The 15560-nt window shown below is 40.4% G+C and overlaps 1 protein-coding gene across 1 annotated transcript in view; it reads right to left on the bottom strand.

The window, feature by feature from the left end:
• Nucleotides 1–5217, bottom strand: part of LOC133090694 (olfactory receptor 7E24-like) — a 37314-nt gene extending 32097 nt beyond the window's left edge. Inside the window, 2 exon segments of the mRNA XM_061189055.1 lie at nucleotides 4263–4378; nucleotides 5068–5217. Of these exon segments, the coding sequence (XP_061045038.1) occupies nucleotides 4263–4378; nucleotides 5068–5217 (266 nt within the window).
• Between the last annotated feature and the right edge of the window lie 10343 nt (nucleotides 5218–15560).

Here is a 15560-nt window from a genome sequence, read left to right as displayed (position 1 = left end):
TGTATGATCCTTTTAATGTGTTGTTGGATTCTGTTTACTAGTATTTTGTTGAGGATTTTTGCATCTATGTTCATCACTGATATTGGCCTGTAGTTCTCTTTTTGGTGATATCTCTGTCTGATTTTGGTGTCAGGGTGATGGTGACCTTGTAGAAGGGCTTGGGAGTTTTCCTTCCTCTGCAATTTTTTGGAAGAGTTTGAGAAGGATAGGTGTTAGCTCTTCTCTAAATGTTTGATAGAATTCACCTCTGAAGCCACCTGGTCCTGGATTTTTGTTTGTTGGAAGATTTTTAATCACAGTTTCAATTTCATTACTTGTGACTGGTCTGTTCATATTTTCTATTTCTTCCTGGTTCAGTCTTGGGAGACTGTGTCTTTTTAAGAATTTGTTCATTTCTTCCAATTTGTCCATTTTATTGGCATACATTTGCTTGTAGTAGTCTCTTATGATCCTTTGTATTTCTGTGGTGTCAGTTGTAACTTCTTTTTCATTTCTAATTTTACTGATTTGAGTTCTCTCCCTTTTTTCTTGATGAGTCTAGCTAAAGTTTTATCAATTTTGTTTATCTTTTCAAAGAACCAGCATTTAGTTTCATTGATCTTTGCTACTGTGTTCTTTGTCTCTATTTCATTTATTTCTGCTGTGATCTTTATGGTTTTTTTCCTTCTATTAACTTTGGGTTTTGTTTGTTCTTCTTTCTCTAGATGCTTTAGGTGTAATGTTAGGTTATTTGAGATTTTTCTTGTTTCTTGAGGTAAGATTGTATTGCTATAAAGTTCCCTCTTAGAACTGCTTTTGTTGCATTCCATAGGTTTTGGGTGGTTGTGTTTTCATTGCCATTTGTTTCTAGGTTTTTTGTTTTTTGTTTTTTTCTTCAGTGATCCATTGGTTGTTTAGTACCATATTGTTTACCCTCCATGTGTTTGTGTCTTTTTACAGTTTTTTTTCTTGTAATTGATTTCTAATCTCATAGTGTTGTGGTCAGAAAAGACGCTTGATGTGATTTGAATTTTCTTAAATTTACCGAGGCTTGATTTGTGACCCAAGATGTGGTCTATCCTGGAGAATGTTCCATGTGCACTTGAGAAGAAAGTGTATTCTGCCACTTTCCAATGGAATGTCCTATAAATATCAAGTAATTCTATCTAGTCTAATGTGTCATTTAGGGCTTGTGTTTCCTTATTAATTTTCTGTCTGTATGATCTGTCCATTGTTGTAAGTGGGGTTTTAAAGTCTCCCACTATTATTGTGTTCTTGTTGATTTCCCCTTTTATGGCTGTTAGCATTTGCTTTATGTATCAACATGCTCCTATTTTGTGGTCATAAATATTTAAAATTGTTGTATCTTCTTGGATTGATCTCTTGATCATTATGTTGTGTCCTTTCTTGTCTCTTGTATCAGTCTTTATTTTAAAGTCTATTTTGTCAGATATGAGTTTTGCTACTCTAGCTTTATTTTGACTTCCATTTGCATGGAATATCTTTTTCCTTCCCATCACATCCAGTCTGTATATGTCCCTAGGTCTGAAGTGGGTCTCTTGTAGACAGCATATGTAAGGGTCTTGTTTTTGTATCCATTCAGCCAGTCTATGTCTTTTGGATGGCACATTTAATCCATTTATATTTAAGGTAATTATTGATATGTATGTTCCTGTTGCCATCTTCTTAAATGTTTTGGGTCTGTTTTTGTAGGTCTTTTTTCTTCCTTTCCTCTTCTATTCTCTTCTCTTGTGTTTCTTGCCTAGAGAATTTACTTTGCCAATTGTTGTAAAGCTGGTTTGGTGGTGCTGAATTCCCTTAGCTTTTGCTTGTCTGTAAATCTTTTGATTTCTCTGTCGAATCTGAATAAGAACCTTGCTGGGTAGAGTATTCTTGGTTATAGATTTTTCCCTTTCACCACTTTAAATATATCCGGCCACTCCCTTCTGACCTGCAGCATTTTTGCTGAAAAATCAGCTGATAACTTTATGGGGATTCCCTTGTATGTTATTTGTTGTCTTTCCCTTGTTGCTTTTAATATTTTTTCTTTGTATTTAATTTTTGCTAGTTTGATTAATATGTGTCTCAGTGCATAGAGAATGGACTTGAGGACATGGAGAATGGGAAAGGTAAGCTGGGATGAAGTGAGAGAGTGGAATGGACATATATACACTTCCAAATGTAAAATAGAGAGCTAGTGAGAAGCAGCTGCATAGCACAGGGAGATCAGCTTGGTGCTTTGTGACCACCTAGAGGGTGGGATAGGGAGGGTGGGAGGGAGAAGCAAGAGGGAGGAGATATGGGGATATATATATATATATATATGTATAGCTGATACACTTTGTTATAAAGCAGAAACTAACAGACCATTGTAAAGCAATTATACTCCAATAAAGATGTTAAAAAATCAATATGTGTCTCAGTGTGTTTCTTCTTGGGTTTATCTTGTATGGGACTCTCTGCACTTCCTGGTCTTGGGTGACTATTTTCTTTCCCATGTTAGGGAAATTTTTGCCTATGATCTCTTCAAATATTTTCTCAGACCGTTTCTCTTTTTCTTCTTGTTCTGTGACCCCTATAATTTGAATGTTGGTGTGTTTAATGTTGCTCCAGATGTCTCTGAGACTGTCTTCATTTCTTTTCATTCTTTTTTCTTTATTCTGCTCCTTGGTAGTTATTTCCACCATTCTGTCTTCCAGTTCACGTATCTTTTCTTCTGCCTCAATTATTCTGCTATTGATTCCTTCTAGTGTATTTTTCATTTCAGTTATTGTCTTAGTCATCTCTTTTTGTTTGTTATTTATTTCTTCTAGGTCTTTTTAAAACTTTTCTTGTATCTTCTCGTTCTGTGCCTCCATTCTATTTTTGAGATCTTGGGTCATCTTTCCTGTCATTACTCTGAATTCTTTTTCAGATAGATTGCTTATCTCCTCTTCATTTAGTTGTTCTTATAGTATTTTATCTTGCTCCTTCATCTGCAACATTTTTTTTTGTCATCTATTTTTGTCAAAGTTACTGTGTTTTTGGTCCCCTTTCTGCATGCTGCAGGATTGCAGTTCTTCTTGCTTCTGGTGTCTGCCCTTTGTGGGTGAGGTTGGTCCAGAGGCTTGTGCCATTATCCCCTTGATAGGACATTTGGTTGGTGTTGTGATCAGAGCCTGCCCTAGATACTGAGCAGGGCCTCCTCTTTGCTACGTGGTTGTTACTGCCCTGTCAGGCTCAGGGTCTGCTCCCTAGTTGTTGGAGTAGAGACCCCCAGATCTGTTTCTTAGCTGTGTTTCTGATCTGCAGTGTGAGGTAGCCAGGATTGGAGCACTCCCACTGGGAGGGAAGACACTTAGTTTTCCTCCTTTGGAGATGTTCACCTGTGAATGTGCTCTGTTGTGTCCCCTTTCACCTGTTGTGTGGGCTCACAAAATATACTGTTGTTGGCACTGCTCTCAGTCCCACCTTAACTGTGGGTATGCTGGCAATTTGTCCTGGTGACTCTCAGGCATTGTTTTCACCTGGCCACTGGTGCAGATCCACTGAGGTCAGGTCCCAGGACTGCAGTAGTTGTGCACCTGGACCCACTGTGGGAGCTATGATGACAGCTCAGACTCTGGACTGGCCCAACTCCCACATATATGTGCCCACAAATCCCACAGCTGCTAAAGCCAGACCCGTCCCAGCTGCAACAGCACGTGTTGTCCTTTTGGATGTTTTGCAGGTGCTGAATTAAGGAAGCCATCAGCGGAGGTGTAACTCTGCAGTTCACACAGCCACGAGGAGAGATTCACCTCTTCTTCCTAAGTCACACAGCCCCTGGCTCTCAGCTGTGGTTTCAGCCCCTCCTCTTGGCAAATTTCCTAGTGGGGGGAGCTTTCTGCAACCTCCCAAGACTGCAGGGCAGGTCACGACACCCACTGGTGGATTTCCTAGTAGCGAGAATTTCTGCATGCTCCCAGGATGGTGGGGCAGATCCTGGCACCTGCTCACAGATTTCCTAGTTGGGGGAGTTATCTGCACCTCCCAGGACAGTGGGGGCAGGTCCTGGCACCCACCGGCAGATTTCTCAGTAGCAAGAGCTATCTGCGCCCTCCCGGGACAGCGGGGCATGTCCCAGTACCCACTGGCAGATTTTCTAGGAGTGAGAGGTTTCTGAGCATTCCCAGGACAGTGGGGGCAAGTCCTGGCACCTGCTGATGGACTTCCTAGTGGGATGAGTTATCCACGCCCTCCAGGGACAGCAGGAGGTTTCAGCACGCACTGACAGATGTCCTGGTTGTGGAAGCTATCCGCACCCTCCTGGGACAGCAGGGCAGGTACCGGCACTCACTGGCAGATTTCCTAGTAGCAAGAGCAGGGGCGGGTCCTGGGGTCTGCTGGCAGAATTGCTAGTGGCTGGATCTGCATATGCCTTTCCGAGTCAGTGGGGACAGGTCCTGTGACCCGCTGGCATAATTTCAAGTTTTGGGAGCTGTCTGCTCCCTTCCAGGTCAGCAGGGGCAGGGTCTGGCATCTGCCCAAGGGTCTGGAAGAGGTGGCCAGTGCCTGCCTCAAGAGTCCAAGATGGCAGCAATGAGTTGTACCCGCCCTTAGAGCTCCTCTAGGTGGTGTCCTGTTGCCTGGGAGCTCTCACAGAGATAGAAGTTCTTATGGTTGTCCCACCCATTTCCTTGTGCACCTCTTAATAGTGGTGTCTTGCATCTCTGGCAGGCCCAGGCTTCTTCCTAGTACACCCTCAGTTGCCACAGCCTGACCTCTTCAGGCTGTTTCTGTACCTAAGCCTGGTCCTCTCCCTGGGACTGAGCTTCAGAGTCTGAGCTTCAGCACCCAACCTCACCCTCACTGACAGAGGAGTCTCTCAGGATGGGGAACACAGGATGGCTGTGCCGACCCTCTGTGCAGGTTATTCTTTGTTTTGGTTTCCACAAATTGGTTGCTGTTCTCGCCTTTTAGACTCCAAAACTCCCCTTCTGTCCAGTCTAATTTCTCCACTGGTGAGGAGCCTTCCCAAGGTGCAGGAAATTTTCTTCCTTCACAGCTCCCTCCCCAGGACACAGGCCCCATGCTGATTCTTTCTTTTTCTTATTCCCTTTGTCCTACCTGGTTACGTGGAGGTTTTCTTGTCTTTTCGGACATCTGAGGTCTTCTGTCGGTGCTCAGTAGCTGTTCTGTGTGAATCATTGCACTTGTAGATGTATTTTCAATGTTTCTGTGGAGGGCAGTGAACTCTGCTTCATACTCCTCTGCCATCTTGGTCGCATCTCTATCCATTCATTATTGATGGACACATTGGTTGTTTTTATCTTTTGGCTGTTGTGATTAATGCTGCTATGAATATTGGTGTGCAAGAATTTGTCTGAATTCCTGCTTTCAATTCTTTGGGGCATATACCTAGGCAGAATTGATGAATCCTGAAAGTCTACCTTTAAAAGCATGCCAAATGATCAGACATTTGAGTAAACACTGTCTTAGGGCATTGAAGAACAAATCCTGGAAAGTCCCAATGACCCCTATTCTTCACTTTAGTAGTCTTGAAGAGGTAAAGCGTTAGGATGTCAGATCAGTGGATCTGGAAAATTTTGATAGGCGTTTTGCACCTTGGTGTGTCATAAGTTAATTGCTCAAATCTTTACTGAATGATTTAGGCCAAGTATTGGTTGATCATGCCCCCTGCAATTGTCTCCCTCACCCTGTCTTTAAAAACCTTTCCCTGAAGACCAGCAGGGAGGTCTGGGTCTTTTGAGCATTAGCTGCCCATACTCTTTGCTTGGTCTTGAAGTAAACGCTGCACTCTCCTTCACCACCACTTGAGGTCAGTAGATTGGCTTTACTGAATGCAGGAAAGAGGACCCAAGTTTTGTTCAGTAGCAGGATGGCCACCCTGAACACCCCTCCCTCCAGCATGCAGAACCTTTGGGAAGTATAAACTGGTGTCAGGCAGGAGTTAAGTTGGACAGTGTATGAGACAGATGGACCATCTGTTGCCTGTCTCTCCCCCAGAGTTTGATCTCTTAGGACTGGGCAGAGAGAGGAGGGAATTGAATATCTTGAATTGTGGAGATTGTATCTTTCTCTGAGTCAATGCCCTCAAAATGGCAGGACCTTCAATTGGGATAATTGATGCCTGTTGGGACAGGAATAAAGCCAAGCCCTGTGGTCTTGGAGACAATTGCAGAGACACTGGCAGGGATGAAATGCAAATTCCAGTGAGCCACAGGTGAGGCCATAATGCTCAGAAACATGGAATGCCATCTGTTTCATGGATAGAAAATAAGAACAGTGTAACTGGGTGACTGCCTTGCAGAAGAGGTGAACAGTTTACCAACTTATTTCTTTCTCTCTGTCTCATTTTACATCTTACCAACTTAAGAGCTTTGCAGGAACACTGCGATTCTCCATGTAGCTCCCTCGGTAAAACCATATAAATTCAAACTGTGGCAGTTTTAAAACATGGCTCCCAAATTCTTTGATAGTCCTCTCATGAGACTGGAGCCCATGTCCCCTGTCTTGACTCAACTCGTAATGCTAAGTATGAGTTGTAGTTGAAACTACTTACTATATCTGAAAACTTTAAGTTATTCAGCCTTTTGAAATGTCAGTTTCCTAGTTTTAAAATGGGGCCAATAATAATTACAATTTTCCATAACTTTTTAAAATCAAGAATCAAATATCCCAGCTATTTATTTTCTCATGCTACCACATTGAATGGCACAGGTACAGATCCCTTTTTTTTTAATCTCTGTCAACTCTATACAACTTAATTTTGATTTCATGCAAGCCGTTTCTCCAGGGACTAGGGGTGGGGAAAATGGGGGGGGGGCTATTAGTAAAAGGGTACAAACTTCCAGTTAGAAGATGAATAAATTCTGGAGATCTAACTACAGTCAGCATGGTGACTATAGTTAACAATACTATATTATACACTTGAAAGTTGCTAAGAGAGTAGATCTTAAATGTTCTCACCACATATTAAAAAAAGTTAATTATGTGAGGTGATGGAGGTGTTAATTAACCCTATTTTGGTAATCATTTTGAGATATATGCATGTAGTAAATCATCACATTGTACACCTTAAACTTACACAATAAGTCAATTATATCTTGACCAAGCCAGAAAAAATAATTTTAAAACTGATTATAACTCAGGTAAAAGGAGGAATTGTCATAGTATTTTTTATTCTGGCAAGAACAATGTTTCCAAAATACAAATTTGACCAAATCACTCCACCACCACGTGGATCAACAAGTCACATCACTGGCTTCCACTGGCTCTTGAGAGGGAAGTCAATTTAGTTACCATGGCCCATAGGGTCCCGCATGAAATTCAGGCTCTTCACTCAGAAAAGAATGCTTTTTCATTTTTCTGGAATGCGTTTTCATTCTTTCCACCACTAACTCCACTCATACTCATCATTTACTTCTATGCTGTGCCTGACTCTCCCATCACCCACTTTCTAGTCACCTGCAGTTTTCCTCTCTTGCACGTATTGCAGTTGAAATATTATAGTACTTTAAGGATTTCTTAAATTCATATATTCCCCCTCCATCATCCCAAATATAAACTTCATGTAGCCAGAGACGTCTCTTTTTGTTCACCATTGTATTCCCATGATCTTGCAAATTAGGTGCTCATAAATATTCACTAGTAATAAATGAAACGAGGCTTAAAGCTGTCAAATAAAATACAAAAGAAAATAATTGATAACTAATATCATGAGTAGAGCTGTAAAATATGATATAAAATATTAAATACATTTATCTGTATTGTCAAAGTAAAAATTGCACCAGAAAAAGTAAAATAGCAAAGAAGATTTTCTTTAAGACTACTGCAAAAGAGGAGAGAGCCTGAACTGAACTCTGCTGGAATATAAGGCAGGAGGGGTTTTGGTGCTGGGTGAACTAGTGCAAAAGTACTGGAGGATATTGGTGGGGAAAGTTGATCAATGGGATGTGTCAAGCACATGGAGTTATTCCTCAGTTTGCAAATGTTTTTCTCTATCATTAAGCAATCTGTATTTGCTAATTGATGCCCATAGAAGTTAGGCTCTTACCCTCCTACAGACACTGGGAAATAGGGGTGCTATCTTCTTTTATGTTTACATTTTAAAAAAATGGGTCCCAGGTCATTGAGAGAGGCATTTCCTTGGTTGTAAAACTGGCAAGAGGATGGGAGAATATGTACATATATGTCAAAGGGCAGAGAAAAAATTTACAGCTGCAAGTTTTCTAAATTAAATGTTCTAAGAAAAGAGAAGTCAGGGGTCTAAGATCAGGAGGAAACCTGTCTAAAATTTACTCAAGCTGAGGGGAACATTGAGGCAGTCTTGGTCAGTATATTAAAGAACAATACACCATGGGCCACCAATGCTTATTCCAGGAATTTAAATATGCTTCAACTTTAGGAGGTCTATTTACATTAATTTATTGCATAAATATATCAAAATAAAAGACGGCAAGTTTGATAGGAATCAAAATGTATTTGTTAATTTTTTTTTTTTTTTTTGCAAAACACATTTTTTTTAACATCTTTATTGGAGCATAATTGCTTTACAATGTTGTGTTAGTTGCTGCTGTATAACAAAATGAAACAGCTATATGTATACATATATCCCCATATCTCCTCCCTCTTGCGTCTCCCTCTCACCCTCCCTAATCCACCCCTCTAGGTGGACACAAAGCACCAAGTTGATCTCCCTGTGCTATGCGGCTGCTTCCCACTAGCTATCTATTTTACATTTGGTAGTGTATATATGTCCATGCCAGTCTCTCACTTCGTCCCAGCTTACCCTTCCCCCTTCAGTTATTGTTGCAAGTGGTAATGTGTATATGTGTGTGTATGTGTGTGTGTGGGATGTGCAGGCTCTCAAGCTAGAAAAATAAAGATATATCTTTAAAATAATAAACAATCTTGATTTTTAAATGAGAGGTAATGTTCAATTGAACGTGGAAGCATTAAGAAATGGCAATTAGGGCTTCCCTGGTGGCGCAGTGGTTGAGAGTCTGCCTGCCAATGCAGGGGACACGGGTTCGAGCCCTGGTCTGGGAAGATTCCACATGCCGCGGAGCAACTAGGCCCGTGAGCCACAACTACTGAGCCTGCGCGTCTGGAGCCTGTGCTCCGCAACAAGAGAGGCCGCGATAGTGAGAGGCTCGCGCACCGCGATGAAGAGTGGCCCCCACTTGCCGCAACTAGAGAAAGCCCTCGCACAGAAACAAAGACCCAACACAGCCAAAAATAAATAAATAAATAAAATTTTAAAAAAAAGAAATGGCAATTAATGAACATCATATAGCAAATATTACTGCTATAAACCACAGTATTTAATATTGTTTTGATAATTCAAACAAATGCACGAGATGAAAAAGAAAGGGGGCATAAACATTAAAGTCAAAAAACAAATGTATTATCATTTGTAGATCAGATTTTGGAAGCAGAGAGCTCTCAAATCTCTGAAGATCTAGCCTTGTGACAGTCTTTCATCATCCATTCCAACATATCCCCTAGGGCAGTTATTTTCTAATTTTAGCCACACATAGAATCCACCTGAATGTCTTATTAAACACAGATTGCTGGGCCTGACCCTGAAATTTCTGATTTAGTAGATCTGGGATGAAGGCCAAAATGTGCATGTCTAACAAGCTCCCAGGTGATGCTGAAGTTGCGGGTCTGCAGACAACCCTAGGAGAAACACTGTTCTTGTTTGTATCCCTAGGACACTGTTTAATAAAAGTTTTCCCTCCAAGGCTTACATCTCCTCTCTTCTATCCCACCCCCAGCCTTTACTAGGATGCACTGGCTCTTTCAGATGGCATTATGGAAAACCCTGGCTGCCTTGGCTCTTTTCCCACTGTGGCTTTTCCTCCAGAAAGTACAGGGAGATTATCCTAGAAGGGAATTCATACCATATCTCTGGGAAGCCCAAGATGCTTTGCCTTGGGGACACTGAAAGCTTATTTCAAAAGTTTCCAGGACTTCACGGGCTGAATTCTCAGACTGCCTCATTAAATAAATTGCTCTGTTGTCATTCTACTCTTTAAACAATTAAGCTCCCTTGGGGTAGAAGGAGAATAACAGAAAAGAAACTTTCTGCCATTGCTGTTTCCCTGAAGATAGCTGTGAAGAAAGGCAAATTTCTTTCTTCCAATTATCCCTTCTTTACCTGGTATGCTCAAACATTTGCAGTCCAGATCATTCCCCTGGAGTTTACAAAGGCTTCTTTATGAAGAAGTCTGCCAGGTCTCCTTAATATACTGCCCTAATTCTTGCTTCTCCTTCACAGGATTTAATTTCAAAGTTAGAAGTTTCTCCCAGAGCGATGTGTTAGTGTTACAAGTTGCCCTGTAGACTTGACTCTGGAAATCCTATTGTAACAAAAGTAAAATGCATGAGAAAGGTCCCTATTTCAAGAAAGGGAATGCAGCCGTTAGTCATATTGCTACTGGAAAATCAAGCATTTTGAAGAATGGAAATATCCCTTAGAATGTATTTGGCACATGAGATCACCGCAGACCTCAGGGAAGGCAACTATGATGGAGGTAGAAAGTCTCCAGATGAGTTGGTTGAGGAGAGAATGAGCAGTGTGGAAATGGAAGTAGCAAGAATAGACCAAATTCTTTAAAAGTTTGGAGCAATACCCAAAGGAGAGTATGGGTCTTTGAGTGAGTTTTATTTTAATTGAAAGAAATGGGAATGTGGAACATTGGATATTATAACATTACATGCGGACACTGGAATATAAAGGATTAAGAAAGGAAGTGATAGTGTAAGTTCCCCCCAAAAGTTAGAAAGGGATAGAATCCAAAACTCAGGTGAAGGTTTTAAAGATGCAGTCATTAATAAAATAATTGTACAAATAATTATATAATTACAATGGTGGCTCATGTTGTGATAGATGGTGTAGTGACCAATGAGATCATATATCCAGAGGAGGCCCTACAACTGAGAACTGAAGCATCATGGATAGGATTCAGTCAAGCATCGGCTTGTCTTTCTAACTCCTAACTCTCTCAGCAGGAACTTCTTCTGTCTGTATAACGAATTGACTTGTACTGCCACCTATGCAGACTGATGATAGCCAGACCAATGCATTTGACCTCTGAGATAATAATGGAATGTTCTGTGGGCCCCTCAACTCAACATTTCCAAGATTAAACTGATGTTTTATCCTCTCTAAAATGTTGCTTTTTGTATTATCCCATCTCTTTGAAAGCATACACCATCAACTCTGGCACCCACAGAATTTTGTTTTACTCCAATGTTTTCAGCTGAGCTGATTTTGCCCCCTCTGGAACAATTGTAACAACAGTGGACATTTCTGCTTATCATAACTCAGTGCTGGCATCTAGTGGGTAGAGGCAAGGGATGCTTTTAAATATCATACAATATACAGGACAGTCCCCTATGGAAAAGAATACAGACCAAAAATGTCAATATTGTTGAGGTTGAGAAACCCTGGTCTAGACTGTTGAGGAATGATATTAAAATTTTTATCTAAAAAATTCCAACCAATCTCTATTATTTTATAATGACATTGAAAACATTATCTGAAATAAATCTCAATCTTTCTCCATTATTTTGTGCTACTTAATGTTTTTTATTGTGGTTAAATTTATATAACATGAATGTAAAAGAATGAAATTAGAACATTCTCTAACACCATGTACAAAAATAAACTCAAAATGGATTAAAGACTTAAATGTAAGACCGGGTACTAAAAATCTCCTAGAGGAAAATATAGGCAGAACCCTCTTTGACATAGATCACAGCAATATTTTTTGGACCCATCTCCATCTTAAGTGTATAATTTTTAAGTGTATAATTGTGTACACTTGGCATTAAACACATTCACATTGTTGGGCAACCATCACCACCATCCATCTCCAGAACTTTTTCATCTTCCCAAACTAAATCTCTGTACCCATTAAATGCTAATGCTGTTTCCTCCTTTCCTCCAGCCCCTGGCTGCCACCATTCTATTTTCTGTCTCTTGCTACCTCATGTGAGTGGAATCATATAATATATATCCATTTGAAATATCTCAATTTTGACATTTCAAACTTGAATCTCTAATGTCCCCTTTCCTTCCCAAATTTGCTTCACCCATAGCCCTCCCTGTCTCAATAGATGCAATTTCATTTTTTTCAGTTGTTCAGGCCCCAACCCTGGAGACATTCTTGTCTCCTCTCTTTCTCTCACACCTGTATCCTGCCTGGAAGCAAATCCTTTGGGCTCTGCCTTCAAAACATAGCTCAACAGACCTATTCTCAACCCTTACACTGCTATCCCCACCTTGGTCCTACCCACCTATATCTCACCTAGCTTGCCTACAGGTAAACTCCAAGCAGGCTTCCTCACATCCTACAATCCACACTCAACCCAGCATCCAGAATAATCTTCTAAAATTCCTAATCATGTCATGTGTCTGCTCTAAACCCTACAATTATTCCTCACATCACTCAGAGAAAATGAAAGCAAAAGTCCTTCAGTGGCAGAGAAAGCCTCACATGATCAGCCCCTGATACCTGTTCTCCTCTTCTTCTGTGCTCCCTCTCACTTGCTCCGCTCCAGCTACATTCCCCCCAGGCAACCTCCCACCTCAGGGTCTTTGTATTAACCTTACCCTCTGCCTGGGGCACTCTTTCCCCAGATACCACTCACCTAAGTCATTCACCATCTTCACCAATGTAACTTTCTCAATGAGTTTACTAGGACCACCCTTTTTAACTAGGATAAACTGTCCTCCCCATACTCCTGATCCTCTTTATCTTGTGGTAGTTGAGCCTAGAATAATGACTGACACATAGTAAATACTCAGTAAAAATAGGTTTGATAAATTGAATAAGTGAATGTTGGTTCTGAAGGGGCTGCCAGTCACACTGTCTCTTGACCGCAGTTGATTTGTCCAACGTGGAAAGAGGACATGATTGTAACAATCAGAATTCTTTTCTGATATATATATAGAGAGATGTAGACATATGTGTTTAGTCCTGAGCAGCTAAATTGAATCCAGTTCCTCTTTAGTAGTGAAGCTACCAGCTATGAGTGGTGAGAGCTGCTGAAGCTGAATCTGGCCTCTGTACACCGAAAACTGAATTAAAACTTGGAGACAGAGTTTTGGATGAAGTAGAAAAGAATAGCTTTATTGCTTTTCTAGGCAAAGGGGGCCACAGCAGGCTAATGCCCTCAAAACTGTGTCCCAACCTGGAGTGGGTAGTGAGGAGTTTTACAATATGGTTCAAAGAGGGCATGATCAGCTCGTGGACATTATTCTGATTGGTTGATGGTGAAGTGAGAGTCACTGTCATCAACCTTCTGGTTCCAATCGATCTGGGGTCTACGTGCTTGTGGGCAACACACAGTCAACTTCTTCCACCTGGTGGGGTTTTCAGTATCTGCAAAACAACTCAAAGATATTGTTATGTATATTCCTGCTCCAAGGCTGCACTATTGTTTCTTTTTTATTTTAAATCATCTGTATTTTAAAAAATAATACTTGAGATACAAACATATCCTTTTTACCTATTAAGTATTTTTATGGGAAAATATGATGATAGATTATCTTTAATTTAAATCTCCTCTGTTTTAAAAACATTTTTAAAACATCTTTATTGGAGTATAATTGCTTTACAATGTTGTGTTAGTTTCTGCTGTATAACAAAGTGAATCAGCTATATGTACACATATATCCCCATATCTCCTCCCTCTTGCATCTCCCTCCCTGCCTCCCTATCCACCCCTCTAGGTGGTCACAAAGCACCAAGCTAATCTCCCCGTGCTAGGCAGCTGCTTCCCACTAGCTATCTATTTTATATTTGGTAGTGTATATATGTCAGTGCCACTCTCTAACTTCGTCCCAGCTTACCCTTCCCCATCCCCGTGTCCTCAAGTCCATTCTCTACCTCTGCGTCTTTATTCCTGTCCTGCCCCTAGGTTCTTCAGAACCTTTTTTTTTTTTAGATTCCATATATTTGTGTTAGCATACTGTATTTGTTTTTCTCCTTCTGATTTACTTCACTCTGTATGACAGACTCTAGGTCCATCCACCTCAGGACAAATAACTCAATTTTGTTTCTTTTTATGGCTGAGTAATATTCCATTGTATATATGTGCCACATCTTCTTTATCCATTCATCTATAGATGGACACTTAGGTTTCTTCCATGTCCTGATTACTGTAAATAGGGCTGCAATGAACATTTTGGTACATGACTCTTTTTGAATTACGGTTTTCTCAGGGTATATGCCCAGTAGTGGGATTGCTGGGTCGTATGGTAGTTCTATTTTTAGTTTTTTAAGGAACCTCCATACTGTTCTCCATAGTGGCCGTATCAATTTACATTCCCAGCAACAGTGCAAGAGGGTTCCCTTTTCTCCATACCCTCTACAGCACTTATTGTTTGCAGATTTTTTGATGATGGCCATTCTGACCGGTGTGAGGTGAACCTCATTGCAGTTTTGATATGCATTTCTCTAATGATTAGTGATGTTGAGCATTCTTTCATGTGTTTGTTGGCAATCTGTATATCTTCTTTGGAGAAATGTCTATTTAGGTCTTCTGCCCATTTTTGGATTGGGTTGTTTGTTTTTTGATATTGAGCTGTATGAGCTGCTTGTATGTTTTGGAGATTAACCCTTTGTCAGTTGCTTCATTTGCAAATATTTTCTCCCATTCTGAGGGTTGTCTTTTCGTCTTGTTTATGGTTTCCCTTGCTGTGCAAAAGCTTTTAAGTTTCATTAGGTCCCATTTGTTTATTTTTGTTTTTATTTCCATTTCTCTAGGAGGTGGGTCAAAAAGGATCTTGATTTATGTCATAGTGTGTTCTGCCTGTTTTCCTCTAATAGTTTTTAGTGTCTGGCCTTACATTTAGGTCTCTAATCCATTTTGAGTTTATTTTTGTGTATGGTGTTAGGGAGTGTTCTAATTTCATTCTTTTACACGTAGCTGTCCAGTTTTCCCAGCACCACTTATTGAAGAGGCTGTCTTTTCTCCATTGTATATTCTTGCCTCCTTTATCAAAGATAAGGTGACCATAGGTGCATAGGTTTATCTCTGGGCTTTCTATCCTGTTCCATTGACCTGTATTTCTGTTTTTGTGCCAGTACCATACTGTCTTGATTACTGTAGATTTGTAGTATAGTCTGAAGTCAGGGCGCCTGATTCCTCCAGCTCCGTTTTTCTGTCTCAAGATTGCTTTGGCTATTCGGGGTCTTTTGTGTTTCCATACAAATTGTAAATTTTTTTGTTCTAGTTCTGTGAAAAATGCCAGTGGTAGTTTGATAGGGATTGCATTGAATCTGTAGATTGCTTTGGGTAGTATAGTCATTTTCACAATTTGATTCTTCCAATCCAAGAACATGGTATATCTCTCCATCTGTTTGTATCGTCTTTGATTTCTTTCATCAGTGTCTTATAGTTTTCTGCATACAGGTCTTTTGTCTCCTTAGGTAGGTTTATTCCTAGGTATTTTATTCTTTTTGTTGCAGTGGTAAATGGGAGTGTTGCCTTAATTTCTCTTTCAGATTTTTCATCATTAGTGTATCGGAATGCAAGAGATTTCTGTGCATTAATTTTGTATCCTGCTACTCTACCAAATT

Source organism: Eubalaena glacialis, chromosome 4 (genome assembly GCF_028564815.1).
Source record: "Eubalaena glacialis isolate mEubGla1 chromosome 4, mEubGla1.1.hap2.+ XY, whole genome shotgun sequence".
Lineage (NCBI taxonomy): Eukaryota > Metazoa > Chordata > Mammalia > Artiodactyla > Balaenidae > Eubalaena > Eubalaena glacialis.
Note: the sequence above shows the minus strand (reverse complement) of the source record. Positions and strands in the feature narration are given on the sequence as shown.